Genomic DNA, 22,795 nt, shown 5'->3' on the forward strand with positions numbered 1-22,795 from the left:
GAGTAAAACCAGGTATTTCGTATGAAGTGTCCGGGGTGTGGCTGTGCCTAACCCACAGAGTCGACCGTGTACGTGTGAACGTGTGTAGCTCACTCGTATAAGCAGCCGCTATCAAAAACGGTCAGACATATATGGATAACGAGGCACGCGTCAATGTGTATTAATGTGTTTGAGTAAAACCAGGTATTTTGTAATTCTAACCTAACCCACAGAGTCGAGGGAGAGAAGTGTGTAGCTCACCCATATAAGCAGCTGCGCGGCGGCCAGGTGGCCGGCGGCGGCGGCGGCCCGCAGCGCCAGCGAGCGCTCTGCGGGCGCGGGCGCGCGCGGCGGCGGCACGGCCAGCACGCGCGCCAGCGTGCACACGGCGCCGCGGGAGCTGGCCGCGCGCAGCGCGTCTATGCCGGTCGCCACCTCTGTTGCTGACAGGAACGCTCGCCGCTCGTACTTTAGGCGGATCCATCTGAAGAACAAATTACGTTTACATTAGACACCGATTAGAAAGAGTTTTCTGGATGTTTTTTATCTCAGATTTGTGTTTCATTCAAACGTATAACTGGAAATATTTAGTTAAAATAATAGTTTGATCATAAAATAACAGACTTTATAGTAATTTACAACCATTCGTTGACGTCGCATTTCAATAAACAAAGAAACTGTCAACCTACGCCGAGTGACGTTTACGTTGAGCTATGTGACGTCACACGAAGCTCAATCGTGGCTGCCCGTGTTTCGGGTCTTGTAATACACAGACCAAAATCGCATTCTTACCTTGTATAAATAATAATAATAATAATGACCTTAACAAAAAAAAACTATTGGATAATTATCGTTAATTGATAAACTACCATATCCGACATTTTTCATATTGTTACAACTGTCAAGCAGCCAATTTGTTGTTTTCTACTTAGATACAGTTTTACTTGGTTACTCGATCACCAACTTAGTAGACCATCGACAAAAATACATACATACATAACATAAACAGCCTATATACGTCCCACTGCTGGGCACAGGCCTCTCCTCAATCAACCGGAGGGGGTATGGAACATACTCCACCACGCTGCTCCAATGCGGGTTGGTGGAGGTGTTTTAACGGCTAATAGCCGGGACCAACGGCCTAACGTGCCCTCCGAAGCACGGAATCATCTTACTTTTTCGGACAATCAGGTGATTCAAGCCTGAAAAGCCCTTACCAAACAAAGGACAGTCTCACAAAGTGATTTCGACAATGTCCCCATCGGGAATCGAACCTGGACTTCCAGATCGTGAGCCTAACGCTCTAACTAATAGACCACGGAGGCTGTTCAACAAAAAAAATGAATGGAACAAAAATAAAATAACCCTTGCAACAGTCAGTGAGAACGTAAAGAATAATCTAAGTGTATTCGATGGATTGCTTACCGTTCCTTTTCCTCGCGACTGGAGGTGGCGATAGGTTTGATGTGCCCGCGCAAGTCCGCCTCCCATATTGAATTGGCAAGCGCGTTGCCTATTGACACCATCACGCTTACATGACCCAGTCTGAAATAATAATTATTTACATTGTTAATATAGATAACAATTGGATAATGTCCTAGGTCAAATTAAATTATGGAATTCTGATTACTAAATAAAGAATCATTTTCTTTTTCATATTTAACTTAATTATGAATTTTAATCAAGATAAATGTAAAAATAAATCCAACATTTTATCATCTTTTTCTATAATAATAAATAAATAAAATTGCTTTATTTCAGGTTACAATGATCCAAAATTTACATAATAAAACATTCAAATAAATTAAAATATTAAATAAAATCAGATAAAACAAATAAAATCAATTAAAATATAAAACAATGATCATACAACTTCCAAAGTAATTTCGTGTTTTGATTTGACGTTTAATAAAAAGTAACTGATTCGACAGTTTGAAACTACCCTTAAAATTTAAATGTAGCCTTTATTCTTTGAATTTAAAAAGTAACAACATAAGATTACACAAAGTTTCCCTTATATCTAGTAGTAAGTAGTGCTAAATAATCTTTTGAATTTTATGAACAGACATTGACATAACTGTTTATCCAGGCATAATGCCTGCACTGGACTAATACGCTTTTACTCTAGCTTTTCACCGATATTGTTTTCTTTTCACACTCATGTCAATGATAAAATAAATAGAAATACAAAATACAATGGCATCTAAGCTGAGCGATGGGTTTCTTAGACCTTATTTAAGTTACCTTCATTGTTATGGTTTTTCTATTTTATTATTTATTTAGGTGAGTAGAAATATGTTTATTTGATAAGCGCATCTCGCCATCAAACGTAACAGTTTGGCGGGTTAAAATTGTAAGAAATAAAATTGTACTTGCCAATTTAACAATAAATTAAAAAAAGAAAAATACTTACGGCCACTCGTCGAGGTCGAGCGAGCGCACCCGCGAGATGTGCGAGCCGAGGTTTCGATGTACTCCAGAACATTCGATGCAGATCAGAATGCCCAGGTTCAGACTCGCCCAGTCTGGGTCTGGAAGTTACACAGAGTTCATTAACAACTTGTCGGATGAGAACAAGTGAAAGAGCTTTCATACGGTAGTTCTCCCTTCTTATCGTGTGGGTTGTGAGGTGGAATACCAACCTCATCAACCATGGTGTCAGGGTTATTACTGAGCCGCCAAAGGTCCCTGACTACTCACCTACATCAGTAAGTAGTAACCGGGACCAACGGCTTAACGTGCCTTCCGAAGCATGAATCATCTTGCGGACAATCAGGTGATCAGCTTGTAATGTCCTAACCAAACTAGGGACCACAAAGTAATTTTTTGTGATACGTCCCCAACAGGATTTGAACCCGGGACTTCCGGATCGTAAGCCTAACGCTCAAACCACTGGATACCACTGCAGTCAGTGAGTGACCATTCACTTTTATAATACAGATTGTCTTTTAGTTTTGGAAGAATATGAATTATGACTATTTTCATTAAAGTAAAAACTAAAAACAACAGATTTATGTATTTGTGCAGTCATTATGAATACCAAATACACACTATAATTGTATTAGCTTACCTGGAGCGCCACAATCGCAGCATTTATCGTTGCCCTTCACCCGCCTGATGTAGTAGGTGGCTCTGACGTCACCCGTGGAGTTAGCGCCCGTCGGGGCTGGTTGCCGGGACGTCTGGAATTAACGTGGTTACATGTTAGAAAGAAGTAATATTCGTGGAAGGCTACACTGATAAAAATTGCTTTAAAATATGAGCATGACAATGCTTGTTAACTATACACAGGTTAGCTGTAATTTTGTGTAAGAAATTTCTTTCGAGAACTACTGATGCAGTAAATAAAAAGCCAGGTGACAATAGTTACTGTAGTCCTGTGGCACCGGCTTGCTTCTCAAACGGGATGCTAGGTACTGGACTTGCACCAACCAGTTATTAATTTAAGTGTAGATTTCACTAAGACAGCTGTCTCGACCACAATAAACGGCGATGCGGCTCACCACCTATCGCGTTGGTCTAATAGAAAGTTCGGTGAGGTGTGGGTGCCGGTTCATCTTGCGATGGATGTACCTCTATCTACCCCAATTGAGACATAGCCGTGATTTTATGTATGTATGTAGTATGTACTCACCCTGCCCTGCAGCGAGGCCAGTATCTGCGCCTCGACAGCCGCGACCCAGGCGTCCCGCTCGGCGGCGGCCGCGCACCCCGTCGCGCCCACTTCCCAGCGCCATCTCTTGCCGTCCAAGCTTACTATCGTGAACTCGCACGATGTTGCACTTTCACCCTCTGTAGAAGCAATTTATATCTCTTCAGTACCCTTTTAACTAACAAAGTTGTGATGTATGAGCAAATCAGGCGACAACCAATGAACTTATTTGATATTAAAGTTCTAAGTTGGATATTAGTGTGGCAGGTTAACAGCTGATCGCTATAGAATAAGCAGTAAATACTACGTATAGAACACTCTCTACCCCACACCAATTCTTATCGGCGCTCAGCTAGGTTTGCCTCATCTCCCCGATAGGGTCTTACTTTAGTCTAAGTCACCGTAAGCCTCGCTCGCACTCATGCCGTAGGAAGGCACATGGTACAGACGAGATTTTAGTATGGACAGAAAGGGTGGTGACTAGAAAGAAATAACCTGGGTAAATAGAAGAGACATTCTCCGCCCCGCACCGATACGAGCTTGGTTTACCTCACCCCCTGATGGGGGTTACTTTAGTTAGAGTAACGGAGCACGCGGAAACTGTCTGTCTCGCTCGTACGATCGAGGTAAGGCGATGAACGGTAAGAACGAGATTTTTGTATGGAGTGACCGGGATCCATAAACAACTTACCTTCATCGCCATCTTTCTTCACCCCGCTGCTCTTCATCCGTCGATGTCGTTTCTTCACGTGGGGCGTGTCCTTATCCTGTCCGTTGGTGGATCCGACTTCCACTTCTGATGCTAAGGACTGTCTGCTCGATGCTGGTTCCTTCATCGTGTCGAAAGCTGACATGAGAGCCTTGTCTGTCGCTCGCGTTGGCTTGTCTTTGTAGCCTGCTGGAGTGAAAAGTTTGGTTAAAAAGTTTCTTCAAAGGGAAAAATATATTAATAAGGGAATGACTGAAAAGCAGCAGCATTGTGGGAGCTTTGTACATAACATCTTATTAGTTTAGGAAAAATTGTAATCGAAGGTTGAATTAACTTATTTTTATTTAGTTATGTAATATATTTAACACGGGTAAAATGATACATGTTAGAAAGTTTTGAATGATAATGTATATTCATTAAATAGATAATTTTAAAATGCCTATTCTGTACAGAAATTTTAGGCAAATAAACATTTTTGTTTCTTTACAAAACTACTACTAAAACTAAAATCATAAAAAAATTGCTAGATACTGTTACAAGACCTTTGCCACGATATTCAAGGATGTGACCTACATTAAACAGTTTAGATGTTGCTTCATTGAGTCGTTTTTTTGTTCGCAAAGTGTGTTACTATCAAGAGAACGAAACTAATTTGGAGAATTTGACACAGTTTAACAAAGCCTTATGTGAGGGCAGGTTTGTATGCAAAGTATGTTATTTTCTCTATTGGTCTTATTATGGAACACATAATACATAAGATAACAGCCTATATACGTCCCACTGCTGGACACAGGCCTCCCCTCAATCAACCGGAGGGGGTTACTAGTAACATTGATAAAAATTGTCGTAACTTGGCCAACGAAGACATTTTCGTTTCGTCAGTGAATTTTAATTAATAACGACCTCCGTGGTCAAGTGGTTGAGCGTTGGGCTCACGATCCGGAGGTTCCGGGTTCGAATCCCGTTGGGGAGATATCACAGAAATCACTTTGTGATCCCTAGTTTGGTACACGCCGTACCCGCCCCCAGTTTAGCGTACACTCTAAAATTGAGAAGTTCAGCAAAATACTGAATGCTGTCCAAAATAAATCCGCAATATAATCATAACCGAAAAAAAAAATAGTGTGAAGTGAACTCACCAAGTGAGAGACCTCCGATGCTATCATGTATGTCCAGACTGCTGTATCCATTGTACCCCGGGACAGTTGTGATGATGGACTTGGAGCCCCGTGGCTTCTGACCCGGCACCTTCACCGTCACATACTGCAGAGATATCTCCTTGCCATTCACATCTTCCATGTAATCCTGGAAATTAATCGAGTTTCTGGTTAGTTTTTATTTGTAAAATGAACACAAAAGCCACGCCAAACAAGCAAAGTTCAGTCGAATTATATGATAATTGGATTCAATTTTGCTTGGCTGTCAAATACTTAAACCCACGTTCGTCCCTGGTTTATTTTTTATTTGTAAGGTGGTAAGAGTTTTGTAACGAATGTAAGGAGGAATAGTAAGGAGGGTCGGCATATCCGTGGCTGCGTAGCAAAACAGAAGAACACTTCCTCTCTTCCCTTCAACGTTGCTGTGCCCTACAGGGTCCATGTTATAGTTCCTATGCCTATGTAACACCCCATTGTACTACATGGAATGCAGTAAATAATTGAGAATTGAATTGAAGTCAAAGCCACACTCCATACAACAGTCTCATTCTTAGCGTGTGCTTACCGACTAAAGTAAGGCCCAGGGGGGGTGAGGTTGGACCCGATACGTATTGTTATTATTACATACGTAGTATTATTTTTCTTTATTCTATGACAGAGCTAAGAATCTTGACGATACGTACACGCAGGTGTAGGCGCAATATCACTACTTTTGCATAATACTCGCCGTATTGTTTTGAATTAATTAATTCACACAGGTCCATAAATACCTAGACTACATACCAGAGGCAAAAAACATTTCAATAACTTTTACGTTTAATGACCATGTCATTAAAGTAGTACAAGCCACAAGTAAATACATAATGAACTGGAAGAGTATTAATAAATCCATTTTAAAATGCAAATTACTTGACTCCCACACGTAAATAGAATAGATTAGACATGCTTAAGAACGTTAGCTACGCATTATGCAAATACTATCTACAATTCCGTACCGCTTCGACAAAAACAATTCCAACTTACATGCAGGCTCGGGTGGTACGTCAGTCTCCCGTCATCACACAGCGTCACGTACTTCTTCTTCCACTCCTTGTTCAAAGCTTTACTACTCTTCTTGTACAAGTATCCCTGCTTCAAGGGGATCGCTCGACCCGACCCTAGTTCACCGTTCTTCAATCTATCATCTCCTTTCTTCGAGGGAGTGAACAGATTCGATCTTCTCCTAGACTTTCTTGACGTTGTGGGAGTAGATGAAGGTGTCGGCAGATCTTTAGAGTCCTTAGCTGGCTGCAGGTTGTCCAAGCAATGCGGCGCCGTGAACTTGACATTGTTGTTCTCTGTTGCGATAGAAACCAGGCCGGTTGAAGAGCCGTGGCTTCCTAGTGAGTTGCCCCATCGCGACGACGTGTCAGATCCATTCGTGCTGTGGATTTCGACGACGTGTGTGGAAGAAATGCCGCTGCTGTTTGACGACGCGTCGAAGGATGATGCGCCTCGATGCAAATGGTGGGATGAGGCGGACAACGTGTGGTGACCACGTGGTAAGGAGTCCTAAAAAAACAACTAAAATTACTTTCTCCTCGAACAAACATCGATTTCCATTACGCATACGCATGTGTGTACTCATAAAACTTAGTTATTCAATTATTGAGAAACCGTTTCGTAATCAAACTAACCCATAAATAAACAAAATTCATAACAAGTTCTAGATAAAGCAATTTGCATATTATGAATTGCACCTACGAAGTTGTATGACGAAAACTGTTTTCACTTTCATGATGTTCTGAAACATCGATAACATCATTATCGAGTCACATTTACCTATTTGTCTTTCACAATGAGAGATAAACCGGATTGCTGATAAGATACAGTTATATTGAACCTTGTTTCTGTGAAATGGAGCACAAAGTATACATCACATTCGGAGTGCAAATAACCAGCAAGTTATGTACACAATTACAAGTGCATTTGTACCACTCCAATCGAGTAGTATAGAGCCTAGTCTTATCACAACTACAGCAAATTCTTTCCAGTGAGGAATAATTTTAAGCAGAAGTGCTGCACATCTTCTCATACTGGTATAAGCGTTAATTGCACTGCTTTTCGATAAACTATCGTCCTGGGCCGAGGTTCGCGCCCAATTGGACAACCTTAGGCAGGCGAGTTTGGGCGCTTGTTAATGCCATCTAAGCCAAACAATATTTTGTTTTTTAAGAATGTCTAAGGCCCTGTGCCGAGGTTTTTCTTGCAGCTTCTTTTCCCAGGCTATACAGGTTGTGAGAAGCTGCAGTAGTTTCAGGCGGATAAGACGTTCCGTTCGTCATGTAAAAAGTGACGATTCAAAGTGTAACTATGTTACCTACTGAATAAAGATATTATTGAATTTTGAATTTGAATCAAACCTACAATAAGTCACGTCAAAAAAGAAACGATAAACTAACTGTCTGATAATTAATTATCTGATAGCTGTAGTAGTATTCAGAACTTCTCTCCTGTGGGTGTTGAGGTCATTGCTCATCAACCCTGGGTTATAATTGCCGAGAGCTGCCGAAGGCGAAAGAAATGCCTAATGCAACGACTACATACTTACTTAAATAATAGCAATAAGTATTTTAATGATTGAGAATATATCTACAAAAATAAGCTGTCAAACAGTTTTTAGTAAACAGTGAAATAAACATTAAATCACCCTTGGTAAATATGACTGTCCTTTGTTTGGTAAGGACTTTTCAGGCTTGAATCACCTAATTGTCCGAAAAAGTAAGATGATTCCGTGCTTCGGAGGGCACGTTAAGCCGTTGGTCCCGGCTATTAGCCGTAAAAACACCTCCACCAACCCGCAGTGGAGCAGCGTGGTGGAGTATGCTCCATACCCCCTCCGGTTGATTGAGGGGAGGCCTGTGCCCAGCAGTGGGACGTATATAGGCAGTTTATGTTTTATGTTTATGTTAAATATGATGTTGAAGTATTGAATTCCATTAAACTTTACTAGCTTTAAAAACCAGGACATTACATAAGAGATCAACCACGATGACTTCCTCAAGATGAAAATGTAAATAAAGTTATGCAATAATATTTCACTTTTTACCTTGAAATAATCTTTCTTTTCATCATTCTTGATGTTGATGTGTAAAAGGAAAAATAAATACAAGCTTTCATCAATATCTGATTATGTAAAACTTGCATGAATATTAATAAATTCAATATTTGTCAGTAAACTACTAACATCTTTGACTTGTTAATAAATTCTATCAACATAAAGACCTCTGCTCTGAACAGATGAATTTATGTTATACTTATCAAAGTTCTTAATAAAGTAATATCGTAAATAATTTTAATTAAACTTGTTCGTCTGCTATCAACTTGAAGACCATTGAACTGATTTATATTATTAGGGTCTTTGTCAGGGCATATTTGAGCCCGTACACTGCACTAAGTTTTCAAGTTGTATAACTTGACTTTAAACTGCCTATAATATAGTAAATAAATGGGAATGTGTAACTACTTCATTGGAAGTTCTTTCACCCAAAGTATCTCAGGGATACTTTTTATGAAATGTCAAAACAAAAGTTTTCATTGGAGTTAGTATGGAAATACCGTGACATCTTCAATAGCAGCTGTCATACACCATACTCATTGTTACTTAATTCATAGGTAGGTAAATAAAATTCGAAAATAAGTCATAAAGTAAAATGATATTGATTTTCGACCATCTTGGACTGGCTTCTATTTCTAGATTAGCATTTTACAATTTATCTTGACCCACTCAAATACCCCATTGTCTTATACCCATATGTTGTGATATAGGTATGTATATGCTTTATAGAGTTTTGCATTGTAGTAGGTACCTATATTTTAACTAATTTCCACCGAATATAACTTATTAGATAGGTAGCTACCTACTAAATTATAAAAAAATAAAATTAACAGTAACATTGAACTCATTTCATTATTATCACTAGAGATAATAAATAAAATGCAATACATTATATTGCACACCCTTTATCAAATTGAAGAAGATAAAATTATATTCCACTATTTTTTGTTTTCTTGTCTAAGGGGATTATAATAAAACATGACAAATAAGTAATTGACACACACTTTCCAAGAGAAATTACTTAATTCAATGACAAACAACTACAGGAAGAAGGAACTGATAATTGGAATTATAGATTCATGAATATTTTAATAATGTAGGTACTAGTTAGTTGATTAAATTGTTTTTCAATTCCTTATTAAATTAAAAATCTGTTATTCTACTATTATCAAAAAAAATAATTGCAGGAGCCCTACAAAATGCTACAAAGAATACCCTACTTCATTCAAAGGTCTCACTTTGTGTACTTACTTCTACATAAACTACCTATTATGAAATTAGGTATCTTATTGTTCAGTGAAAGCTCTTGTTTTTGTTTGTATGTCTTTTATCTAGGTTCATAGATAGACATATCTTTTTTTTTTTTTTTTTCTCCTAATGTATAAGTAACTAGATTAATATATTGAAATAGGTACTCAATGGAATATTTTTTAAAAAGGTAATCATTCAAAATCATTGAAAGAGAAATCATACTAATCTGTAGATTAGGTAGGTAGGTATTTAAAAGAAATCAATGCTGATAACCACAAGGTTAATCATTGTGTCACAAAATGTTCTTTTTTATTGTGAATTTCTAACATCACTTACAAAAATATTGCATTGAAAAGTAAATATGCTGTCATTAGTTGAGGTAAATTATTTATTGTGTTTTACATGACCTGTTTGAGATTTGACCGTTTGTGGATTGTATTGTTTTAAAGTACTGAAAATGAGGTGTTCAAAGGATGAAAATATCATAGGCTTTCTTTTAAGATAGACTAATTAAATAAGAGTAAAAGTATCACATTCCAAGCAAAGATTTCTATTAGGTAGGTATATTGTTATAAAGCCAAATGAAATAAATTACCTTATAAAGAAATGTGGAATGATTATGGCTGGGCGAGTTCGCCAACGGTTGTGGAGTAACCGGCCTTGAGCCTCCGGAGAGGCACTGGGACGAAGATGAGAGTCTCGTCCCCACAATCTTCTGACAAGCTGTAAAAAAACACTTTTATAAAACAACACACTAACACTAAAAAATATTTCCACATATTCTACACTCGCAAAAGGACACACAAAACACGAACAATTAACCGAAAGCGGTAAAATATTCACGCACATTCGAATTTAGCCGATTTCCTACGGTCGCGCTCCTCTGCTCTTTGTATGTTGTAACACGAACTTCTTCGCCTCAAACTCGATATCGGCGACATATTAGATTTGAAAATAAGCGTTCTATCCATGATTCCATTCAGAATACAAATTAATTGAGCACGAATAAAATGAAATTCAAACGACAAAATTCGCGACGAGACGAAGCGTCAAAAAATGTAAACAATGCCGCGAATGAACGAACGGAACGAAACGGGCGACCGCGCGGCTGAGGGCCAGTGTTGCCACTGCCGGCGATAAAAACTCCCCGAATCCCCGCACGCACCGCAAAACAAGATCTACTTTTCTCATCACGCGAACACGGGTTATAGTCGTCATAAAAAATATCAATGTTATGTAATTACCAGCCTATACTGATTTCTATCTATCGATGATCCGAATAAACATTTCATAAATCTGATAATAATATTCTAAAAATATCCGAATTTAGTATAGTAAAATTCAATACCTACTGAATGCAACAATGTAACAAGACTATTACAGATAGATTACCTACCTACTACTTGTATACCTATTTAATGTTCATGTCAACTATTAATATAGTTAAGCATACAACAGCAAGGCAACTAAAAATATTCAATCCAATTCGACAACATAGATCTCGACCAAGATAAATCAATCCTATACACGTAAATCAAAAACGGTATCGGCATTCCCAAATGATAGTTATCTATCAGACGATCGAAAAAACGATAGACATGACATCATCTATCTCGACATTCGAACGTTTGTACGTTAAAATCGTTACACTTACCATCTTGGAATACTCGCTCAACGTTTAAGCCGTACGTGGCACAAGTTTCATAGTACGAACATCTTCGCAGTTCGTTCGATAGCTTGCGAGCACGGTTGTCGTCCACGACGCGTGGGCTACTTTCACTTATGGCATCTGGAAGAGCAACCAATCATTTTAATAGGAAACAGTCTATTGGAAGCGCGTACGCAATTAAATTAATTCAACGTTACGATCAGTAATTTTATTGAATATTGCAAGATCAGCAGATGGAATGATTAAAAGCAAATAAGACATTTCCAATGCTCACCTTGGGTTCCGACCAGTATGATAGGAATCTCAGCGGAATTCCGATAGTGCGACATTTTATTGAAGTAATTCGAGACGGTATTATAGCTGAACTCGTTGTCGAGGCTGAACACGAAGATTACGGCATCGACCCAGGCCGTGAACTGTAACAATAAAATAAAATGAAAACTTGTTGCCACTTGTTTCAGTTTAACTGACACTAAGGTACCTAATTCTTCAATACATGGACACCCCATTGCAAAATTCTTACATGAAAAAAACCGCACCCCACGTTCGCCATAGTAATTATGTGGGGTAATTTGGTGCAGTCGTAGGGGTTTAAAACGGAAGGGTTACACGATACACTATAGGTACATATACCTTTCAAACGTAATGTATGCGGGTAGACAGATATGCCACAAGACAACAACATGACCGTTATTTTCATAATTTGGATTACAAAAGGGTTTCAAGAGTTACTTAATTAGTGGGTAATTTATTTTGTACATGATTTTGAAATGTTGTTTGTATGTATCTAATACAAATGCATTACGGCTAATATTGTACCTATTTGGTTAATTTGTATAGGTATATGTTTCCATTGACAGAAAGTGCTATTATTGGAGATCATTTGTCATCTCATTAAAAAGCTAAATATGAGTCATATGAACTCGCTACCATAAAGCACCTATATGAGTAACACAGCATCCACTTGAATGGAGACATACGTAGGAGGGTGTCACCCCTTTCCTCTGAACAACAATCAACGCCATGAGACGCGCCTCGTCGGGGCGAAGAGTGCGTGACAATAATATGATGGAAAACCCTTTGGAAAACCCAGCCCTATTTCATATAAAAAGCGTCTATAATTTTGTCAAAAAAATGACTGTAATAAAAAATAACAAATTAAATAAATAAAATACAAATGACAGAGCTCAGATGGTTCTTTCAAAGCCAATGATGCTTTCTGATGCTGAATAAGAAGCCAATTATAATAATGCGTCAACCGAATAAAGGTTTACGACTGGATCGCATGTCGTAACAGAATCGTAACCGTGAAATGTTGACATGAAGGTTAGTACTGTTGCGCCCTACACGCAAAATATGAAATTCTTTAAACGACGCGTGAAATAGAATTTCGTATATCGAAGATGACACACATTTACCGTAAATAATAAACATCATGGACGGTTTTGAGCAAATTTAATAATAAACGTATCTAAAAGTTACGGTGTTTTGATAGTGAAAGGGTAGCAAGTGGTTAGAACAGAGATGGCACCTATTGTTATTTTACTAAACTTCAAATAATACCCCATTTATTCTTGTGTTATAATAAGTATATCTACTTTATAAGGTACAAATCTATTAATACGTAGGTAGGTACTTAATATAATCTAAAACCTTTTGCCTATTTATAGACGAATGCATTAGATCGCTTAAGCGAGAAATTTCAAATTATATCTTAATAAGTAAATATCTCACCAATCCATTATCACGGTTTGTTTCGTCAGCACTCACTAACAGAAAATAAAGATGTACGATACCGAAAAGTAGTAATTGTTAGAAAAGCTTTTTTTTTATTCGCGTTATAAGCCTGTGTATTCAGGGCGGCGCTCTGAAAGCAACTGGGCGGGCGGGCGGCTTCTAACTTTGGCGATGAAGCCTTTATGTATTGCTATTTCATTTTATACCTCCGTTCCTACAAGTTGGATAGGGATGGAGACACTTATGCACTGCCTGCCACCGTGCAAAACTGTGCAACATAACCTTTAGTACACTATCTGACTTGGCATGATATCGGAGATAACTAAATTTGGACTATGACCATCGATTAAAAAGGCTTTTACTGTCGGTTGGTGTTTTCATGAACTTTTATTTTAACCTTTCGTTTGAAAAAAGAATTGTTAAAATTGCTATCAAAGCTAGGTATTATTTGGAAAATGATTACATTATAAAATTACCTTCGTAACCAGCTAATTGGAGATCAATTATACCGTTATGGTTGTTGTTTCTTGCCAACTGTTGTTATTTATAATTCAATTGTAGTATGTAATCTCTAGTTTGAAACAACTACCTGCAGCGTTAAAAAAGATTACGTTACTGTTTTCAATTATTATAGATTTGTTAAAGATAGAAAACAAAAGAATCAATTAATTCTAGATTCTAGTAATATAATTTTCTTTTATCATGGAAACATTGTAGCATCACATTGGATGCGAGAGGTTAATATACTAACAGTCTATAGCTAGACAGTTTCATAATTAATATCTGAAATAATTTTGTACATTCGCGAACGGTTCCTGGAAAAGCAGATATGAAGTTCGTCTTTGAATACAGGTGAAAACTACAACGATGGTATACGATATAATATACCTACCCTAATCTACCTAAACACAGTGTACGAAATCGTCGTGACGTGATAGACGTGGTACAAACGAATGATATAAAATTATGCGACTCAATCACATGTTGTGATAAAATGCGAAGAACGTACTTTCATCTTCGATCATCGAAGCAGACTTTAGTTAGGAAGCGAAATCACGAGGAAGTAATTGAACGTGGCTGGCTCGTGCGTGCAGTGACCGACAGTGGGCGGAGCGACGAATTATTCAATATTACCAAGTATGCGGGAAATTTTCTAAACCTAGCCAAATCGCTTGACAAGGTAACCGGTAATCTGAAAATGTACGGATCCAGAACTAGCAAAACGGAAGGAAATGATAGAGCGTATATACAATTCGTGTACACTGTTTGCACTCATTTCGCCATTGTTCCGTTTGATAGCTCACATTATCTTATGAGGGCATTGTACCAGAAATAGCGATTTGTTCGTCCGCGAATGATTTGATAACGTTTCCTGTATAAATAACTAAAACTTTTTAGTAATTTTTATCATTAAGCAATTTATTAGATATTGGACAACTATAAGTAACAATAGTAAACCCTTGTGCCATATTGCCCACATCTACGGCTCATAAAGTTTCTATAACAACGGCATTGCCTATCAGCATACACAATTCGTGGCATTTGTTGTCTTGTTATATCTACGTAGGTATAGCACGCCACTCGGAAACAGGTTTTTGTGCCCTCACAAAGTCGGGGTGCGTCTCGAACAAAACAAGTTGAGCATATCTACATGCCTATGTGTGGAGTTGGTTTTTTTACGTAGCTTGAATAGAAGGAGAGAATAACAGTAGGGTAACCCGATCTATGGATATACATGACCCTTAACTACTCTCACCGGCTGCATTGTTCACGAGACATGATACTGTTGTAAGAAGGACTATATTATAGTCCACCTTATGGTAACTCTCGTTGCGGTGACTTTTCTTCAATAAATGATAGACAGAACCTGCGTAGGTACAAAAAATCACTCCACTAATTACCAAATTACCAAAGAATAAAGAAGGCATCCTTCAAAACAAATGAGACAGATGTACAACCTCTGGGTATGAATAGATGAGGTTACTGACTCGTAACTATTTACACTTACAAAGTACTAAATACATCTCTAACCCAAGGGAGTAAGTTCGTTCTCATAAAGACCGTGAAATAAGGGTCAGAATACTCAGAATACTGTTAAACTGTTTTCTTTAATGCTTGACTGTCTTTGTCAAATTGTATGGAAGACCGCGTACAATGAACTAAAAATGTCTTTGAATCTATTCAAAGCGAGTCCAAAAACGTGACTGATGGATATACCCGGAAAACTATTGGTCATTCACTCAGTGACTGAGAAAATAAAATATAGTAATCTTGTACAACTTTTCCAAAAAGAAAACCATACTGTTCAACAAACAACTGCCTGCACGTGCCAGTCAAATGTTATAATATTTAAATTCTTCATTAAGTGGCGTGTAAATTGTATATCGTATTACATACCAGCTAAATCGTAACGAACACCACGGGGGCCCCTAACAAACAAAACGGTCTACAAAATTTCGACCTAATTAAAGAACCCCATACTAATTAAATTGTCTCCGGGCGATTGTACGACTTTGCTTAAACCAACAAAACTTTTCGATCCATTTTGGCCACTTGTTCCTGATTCCGACCTTATTTCAATTGAAATAGAGTTCTATTGTATTGGCTTGACGGCATTAATTTAAATTATGTTGTATTCTAATATTATGAGTTAATTTTCTTCAAAGCGTCCCTGTTTGTTTGAGGTCTAGTCTGCCCGAGCCTCGCGCTGTTTCAGCTACAAAAGGTATCTATCTTAAGAACCCACACTCTAACCTGTAATACATTTTTTTAACCCAAGTGCGTGACTCGAGGATGGTAATGTGATATTGCTTGATATCTTTACTAATTTACATATGGGAATAAATAACCAAAATTTTACATTTTCTATAAATACACAATATTTAACACAAAGATATTGTACTTCAAAGTTGTTATTTTTTTACCTTTTTAGCTAGAAGTAAATTATTGCATGGCCAAACATGTCGAGCGAGGTAGTAAAAATAATGATATAACAGAATGCAGCAAAAAAGGTGCGACAATAATTTTTTGTCGACTAATATTAATTGAGGATAAAAACTACCTATTTGTCCCGTCAAGTCACTGTGGAGTGTTCTTAAATTGTGACAGTTCCCCATACTATTTGAATACAAAAACATATTGTGTTGGTTATATTTGAACACTATAATAACATAACCCTTTGCGCAGCGTTTAACTGCAAAATCATAGTGATATTATTTATTCCTTAAAGATCAAAAACTTAACTTCAATCAAAACTGCCTTTATTCAACTGATGGCTGTTTTCTTTTCATAACTCATCCTTCAGACGGGACTACACTCCACGTTGCTCCACATTGTATAGCAATTTACCACGAATTTTAGCTGGGCAGTAAAGAGAACTATCAAAATTTAGGAACGCTCAACAGTGCTCTGCCGCGTACATTTGAGCTTCTAGTTTTATCCTCATTCCGCCGTGTCACTGAATTTATTTATTTAATTGTGAATATTTGTGAACGTCACTTTCATAAGATCAACTTAAAAAACGTAACAGATTATTCGAATTTTGAATTAGATATCTGTTTCATAAAGACTTTTAAAATTATAATTATAGCAAGAAAACATACAAACACCAAATGAAAAACGCACACGAGAGCCTTCAGTATTTCATCTAAAACTCCGTAAAGTGTACCGTAAGGGGCACGTACAACCAAAATTTGTTCTTCGCTTGCACGCTATCATTTTCCCTGTATCAAAGTTTCATAAGACGAGAGAGCACAAAGTTCCATCGAGTTACAGGAAACTTTCTAAGTTATAAATAGTACTCGTGTTCCAAGTAAGGGGAAAAGGTATGAATTAATTAGATAAAATTAATGAATTGTACCCAAATTTACGTAAACAATTTTACTGATAAATGTCTTTAGAAGTTTTCTTTCCCCAATTACGAATATACGTAACCTTTAAGGATAACGAACGGAACATGATGCTATGTAGATTGATATTCATCAACCGTATTCCACGTAGAACGTCTCTATTTATCTAATTTTTTATCCCAAAACTTTTCTCAAATCGATGCTCATTTGGATTCAAAAGACGTGGAAGACTTGGCGAGTTCGTCCCAATCGATTTTCCAATATATTCAAGTGATCGCTATTGTAACATTATTAGACCGTCAACTACGCTCTGTGACCTTTGAGAGCAACGTACTTTCAATGTAGAATAACGGTACTTAAAAGTTTTGGAATTTGTGCAACTACCTATATGGGAAAGCATATCGAATGTAAATAGGTTAGCTTTAACGCCTAACTACACACGCATCGGCAAAGAATTACATTAAAATATAATTTTAATTTTAATACTTTTGTCTACGATATGCTTCGAAAGATAGAAAATTACGGTAGAAAATTTATTATATATTTTTACAATTTTAAAAATTGTGATTATGTTGCAATTTTTCCGAATTCTACTTCGAAATAAATTGAGTTGCTTTGTATACAAATAATAAACAAATAAAACTTATTTACGATTCGCACAGGTGCCGGTAACATTCACCTTCCGTCCGAATTTATGAATACATTTATCGACAGACGGCTTCACTTATTGGAAAAAAATGTATTTTATCGGGTGAAAGGTTAAATGTTAAATATTACAATAAAATTACGTAGGTGAGTTAACGTATCTATTCAAAAGGTTATTGTGACTAGAGTGTTTCTTATTCCATAAGTATCAAAAGAAAAATAAAAATAATAATAACATGCTTCATTGTAAAAAGCAAGGGTTGTTGTGATACCTTAGAAAATAAAAAGAAAAAATATTTTTAAGACACTCTCCACTGAACGCTGTGCTACCGCAACGGTGAAAGCAAGATAAGTTTAATAAAGTTAAAAAGTTCAAAGTGCTTGGAAAATTGCGTTGCAGAACTTGTCGTAGTGCTGCTTTTATTGATTAAATACTAAGTTTCTGTTACAGCATAAACGCAGTTCAATAAAACGAATAAAGTATGTAAATGTACTCGTATTTATTTATAAATATAATAGCTCGTAGGTATATAACTTTTTGAAGTGGAATTAAGCTGTAAACAACTAGGTTTTACATAACCTACACAATGCAGTTACTTAATGAGATTGCATTGCAATAGTCTATTAAATAAACTGTTATTGTAGAAAAATCTGTTATACCAAAACAATGCAATTTCAACGAGCATAACGAAGTTAACCATTCTATTTGATGGCTGTTTGCTCTTGTACATAAATTTAGGTAAGGCCTAGGTATTGGATATTCCAAAAAGAGAAAAATAAATCTAAAACATATGACTTGGATGAGATTTGAACCGGCAGCTCTATTCCCGAAAAAAATATAAGCAAACCAAGTTCTTCACATTTTTATAGTGCTTCGTTAGATGTGCTATGTTGTGAACCCAAATAATTGCTGTATCTCTAGCAGAGATGTTGTAAATGGATTTATATTATTCCGCTGACTGCACACCCTAGCCTTATCTTCTTTTACACTACATTGAACTAAATTTAATCAAAATGTTGACTTTAGACGTATTCAACGTAACGTTGGCTTTAACCTGAAGTTAGAAAATAAAATACATGAAAATAATGCCATGTATTTCATATAACAAAAACTTAAAACAAACATTGCTCTATTAAAGCAATTGTGAACGTTATGAATCTCAATTTTTTTTATAATCAATCAAGACTAATAAATTAAAGGGTCTTTCAAGAAGGCAATGGAAGTGTATACATTTTTAATTAGAGCGCTTTGTAAACACGATCGCCGGGAAGGCGCCTCACGCGACTTTGCGACCTGCCCTTGTCGTGTCCTGTAGGTTTACTACTGGTACCTATACCCTATTAAATATGTCGCCACCCTAAGATCAACTGTCCAGATAGTCATTCATTAATTTTACCCTTCAAATGTATTTTTTTAATGTAGCAACATTTTAAAGTATTATTTTTAATTAAAGTTCCTTCACGTCAGGTCATTCATTTTGACATTTTAATATTTTGAATTTATTTTGCTTGCAGGTAAATTATATTCAATTTAGTATAATATTATAATACGATTTGAGATGAAATAATTTCCACGTGCAAATATGCGTGCCTATTCGGCTGTAACGCTATAATTTACGTTTACGATAAACTATTATACCTTCCTATCTAGGTAGTAGGTACTTACCTACTTAACTTTTTACCCTTTCGTAAACTACAGAACAAATAAGTACCTACCTATTATGTAGAGCTCTAAAGTTATTATAAGATAGTAGAATAAGTAAGGTCTTACACAATATTACCCACAGGTTGTATTATTTTAAAATGTCCTTTACCTAGATAGGTAGGTAGCGCGTAACGTAGGTAAGTACCTATAACGTAGTGAAAATATAACCTACCTACCCATTTTCTCTTTGGATTACCTAATAACACACCTACATAGGTATATTAAAACTTTTTAAATACCTAAAATCAATAGAAAATACTGGCTCATTTTTCACTAAAATGAATGATTGACGCCTTTAGCATAAATTAAAATTAAAACATTTTACTTTTTCTACATTATAAAGCTTTATAAAATATATTTTTTTCAGACATGCTAGCCAGCTGCGTGAATGACTGAAGAAAAAGTCTGTCACTAAAAAGTACCTTCAAAATTTAAAATAATTTTTTTACATAAGTAGGTAATAAAATTCCACTGAACCCTCTTAAGATCCAAATCGCCCTGTGGCAAGAGCTTAAAAGGACAAAAAAGGTGTATCAACTTAGCGAGTTTTTGATTTATTTATTTATCAAACTGCGCCGTCTTAGTAGAAGGCGCCACATTGACGGAACGTGCTATCCGAGTTAGCTAACTTAATCGGGTGGGCTATCAAATTACAGCTCTACACCCTCTTGCACTGACTAAACTTTATAGCTTAGTTTGTAATGTCGCCACTGGAACTGGATAAGTTAAGATTTTTGTTATATAATGTAATGAATGACCCTTTACATAAGTAACTATTTTGTAATCTGTGCTAGGTACCTACTATGCCGTAAAATTTTCATATAGGTTAGTCTCATGCTGTTTATCATAATCTACCTATCGTTTCATATATCGTAAAGCAGAACTGCATACCTAATAACCATCATCACGGTGGTGTTGTTCTATTTTATGCCCCCAACACACAATAAACACAAACAAGCCAATAAGTCCAAAAAAATCGTGTTTCTGGGCCTAAATTGACGATTTAATCTCACTAAATCGTTTGAAGGGCTCGCCCACGTTAGGCTAGAGGCAAAAAACCGACTCTACCTTCCGCCAATTAAATAGGGGAGCAATTTGATTGGGAATTTCCCCTTTTTCTTTTAAGCCGTAAACTGTGACCACAAGCGGGGAGGGAGCGGTAGCGTGAGCGGAGCGATGAAACAAACACATTAGTTTGTAGGGAGTGGTTCCCAACGAGTGCGGTAAGGTTAGGTAACGCATTTCCGCTCGCTGCCCGCTGTTCCTTTGGAGGCTACAGCCTTATGCTTCCTGCACACAAATCCGTTTTCTAATCGCCTGTAGTCGACAATTATAAGAGGATGGAAGCTTCATGCACGTATAAGATTTCTTCTTGTTTGTGTCTTGCCTCGCTCGTGTCTACCATAAGAATGGAATTAAATGGATGTCCTAATTTCCTAAACCCTGGAGGGAGTATTTTCTTCCCGCCTCCGTCACATTTTACGTTTTTATATTTGCGCGGGAATGTAACTCGCCAATCGCGTGCTACCTCCGCAGTTAATATCCCTACAGATGGCGCCACTTAATTATTCATAGACTAAATACCGCAGAATGATAACTAAATACTAATGTTAGAGCATAGATTAATAACTGATAACTTGACAAGTGTTACAAAATATGTTCGATTTGTTTAAAATTATGACACATGGGAAAAGCGGAACCTATACAATCTCACATCCCCGCCCGCTAGTCCTGCTCTGCGTGCATCAGGTCTAAGTCCTCTGATAATTTGTCGACTACAGGCGATTAGAAAACGGAATCCAAGAATGTTCTTCTATTGCTTCTAAGAAAAACGGGGGAGAAAATAAGTCCGGTGTGTTTATCGTTCAGGCTTGCCGTCTCGAGTTTTTAATTACGATCAAGTACCTACTTTGATAAAGGAGCTTGTGTTGTAGTAAATAAAAGCTATTATTTTAGGTCTTCTGTTGTCTCCTTTGTCTGGGGTTTAAGCTAAAACATTTGTAAGACGAGAATATATGTAATGGATTTTAGAGGACTTATACCTGAAAGAAAACATAATTAAAGCTTATTATTATAATATTAGCTTGCTCTAAAGTTCATACCTATTATTAGATTATAGGTATAGATAATCAGGTAGGATTGTAATTTTTCAATGAGGGACGTTGGCTACGTGCTACATTTAAACGTGATAATTACCTACTTATACGTACATAGGGTACACAATTATTCAAACATATAATGTAACGGCAGAAGCAAGTATAAACAATATTGTTGCTTGATATTTGGATAAGATTATGTAAGAATTATGTTCCTACTACCTATATAGCTTCTCTATATTTTGATTAGAATAATAATGGGTGGAAGATATGTAATAAAAAGGGTCATCATTAATACCCGAAAACAAAGATAAAAATTCCATATATCTATTATCCATTTGAAAGTTAAATTAAGGCAACTCTGTACAGCGCCATCTATATGTTTTTGAGGAAAGTATCGTCGAAATACCAACTTTTCATATGATGCTCTTTGGAAGGACAACTACATAGTAGTCATTGATAGATATCCACCAACTGAAATGACCCCCAAACAGGTAAAAATGTAGCTAGAGAAAGGGACCATTAAAATAATTACCTTTACATGTCGACACTCGCAATTATAGCCAGATAGAATCAGAGCTTCAAACAAAACAAGCTTTTATAATCATCGTGTTCGAACGTAGTATTTATTGATCGTAAAGTGCTTAATAATAATTTATATACGACTGTGCGTAGGTACAGTCATGAGCAATATCATGTATCCACTTTAGAACCTTGTCGCACTATCATATTTGACATGTGATGAGACTTACGGTTTAATTTGTAAAAAAAGTTAATGTGAGATGGTTTCAAAGTATATACATACATATATGTACTCGTGACCATACACCTAAGTGCAACGTAAATGTGTGTACGAATAAGTATACAAGTATACAGGGTGTTGGTGACGTTGTTCGTAATGAAAACTTTGAGAGATGATTCCAGACCATTATTCTGAGTTGATATCAAGTGGAATTTTTCGCCGCAAAAGTATGGAAATGAAAATAGAAAGCACTTAGAAAAACACTAAAATTTTCATGATTTTTCCGACAGGAAAAACTTGATATCAACTCAGAATTTCATGGTCACTATTCGTTACGATGTCACTAACACACCTTTATGTATATGTTCGGTAATGTACCTACGAGTTATAAGTTATGCAGGTTGTGTCTGACAAGCTGAAAAGGTGAATGCCCTGTAAAAGCTGATATGCTTTTTATTTAGTAAGTAGGTATCTAGGTTCCTAATTGGTTTATTACCTTTTATTCTAA

At 36.8% G+C, this 22,795-nt stretch overlaps 1 protein-coding gene across 5 annotated transcripts in view; it reads right to left on the reverse strand.

Moving 5' to 3' along the window:
* Positions 1-22,795, reverse strand: part of LOC126369372 (centaurin-gamma-1A) — a 255,711-nt gene that overhangs the window by 4,150 nt on the left and 228,766 nt on the right. For 2 of the 5 annotated variants that reach the window (XM_050013736.1, XM_050013738.1), the window contains exons 4-14: positions 11,789-11,930; positions 11,500-11,634; positions 10,441-10,568; positions 6,521-7,048; positions 5,480-5,645; positions 4,323-4,526; positions 3,614-3,771; positions 3,050-3,161; positions 2,393-2,510; positions 1,405-1,524; positions 241-463 (exon numbers count right to left, since the gene is read on the reverse strand). In XM_050013736.1, the coding sequence (XP_049869693.1) occupies positions 241-463; positions 1,405-1,524; positions 2,393-2,510; positions 3,050-3,161; positions 3,614-3,771; positions 4,323-4,526; positions 5,480-5,645; positions 6,521-7,048; positions 10,441-10,568; positions 11,500-11,634; positions 11,789-11,930 (2,034 nt within the window). Of the gene's footprint in view, positions 1-240; positions 464-1,404; positions 1,525-2,392; positions 2,511-3,049; positions 3,162-3,613; positions 3,772-4,322; positions 4,530-5,479; positions 5,646-6,520; positions 7,049-10,440; positions 10,569-10,692; positions 10,970-11,499; positions 11,635-11,788; positions 11,931-22,795 lie in introns of those variants that run through there. The other 3 variants (XM_050013735.1, XM_050013737.1, XM_050013740.1) reach the window with 2 other exon arrangements.

The sequence above is a fragment of the Pectinophora gossypiella genome, chromosome 9 (assembly GCF_024362695.1).
Source record: "Pectinophora gossypiella chromosome 9, ilPecGoss1.1, whole genome shotgun sequence".
In the NCBI taxonomy this organism is placed as follows: Eukaryota; Metazoa; Arthropoda; class Insecta; order Lepidoptera; family Gelechiidae; genus Pectinophora; species Pectinophora gossypiella.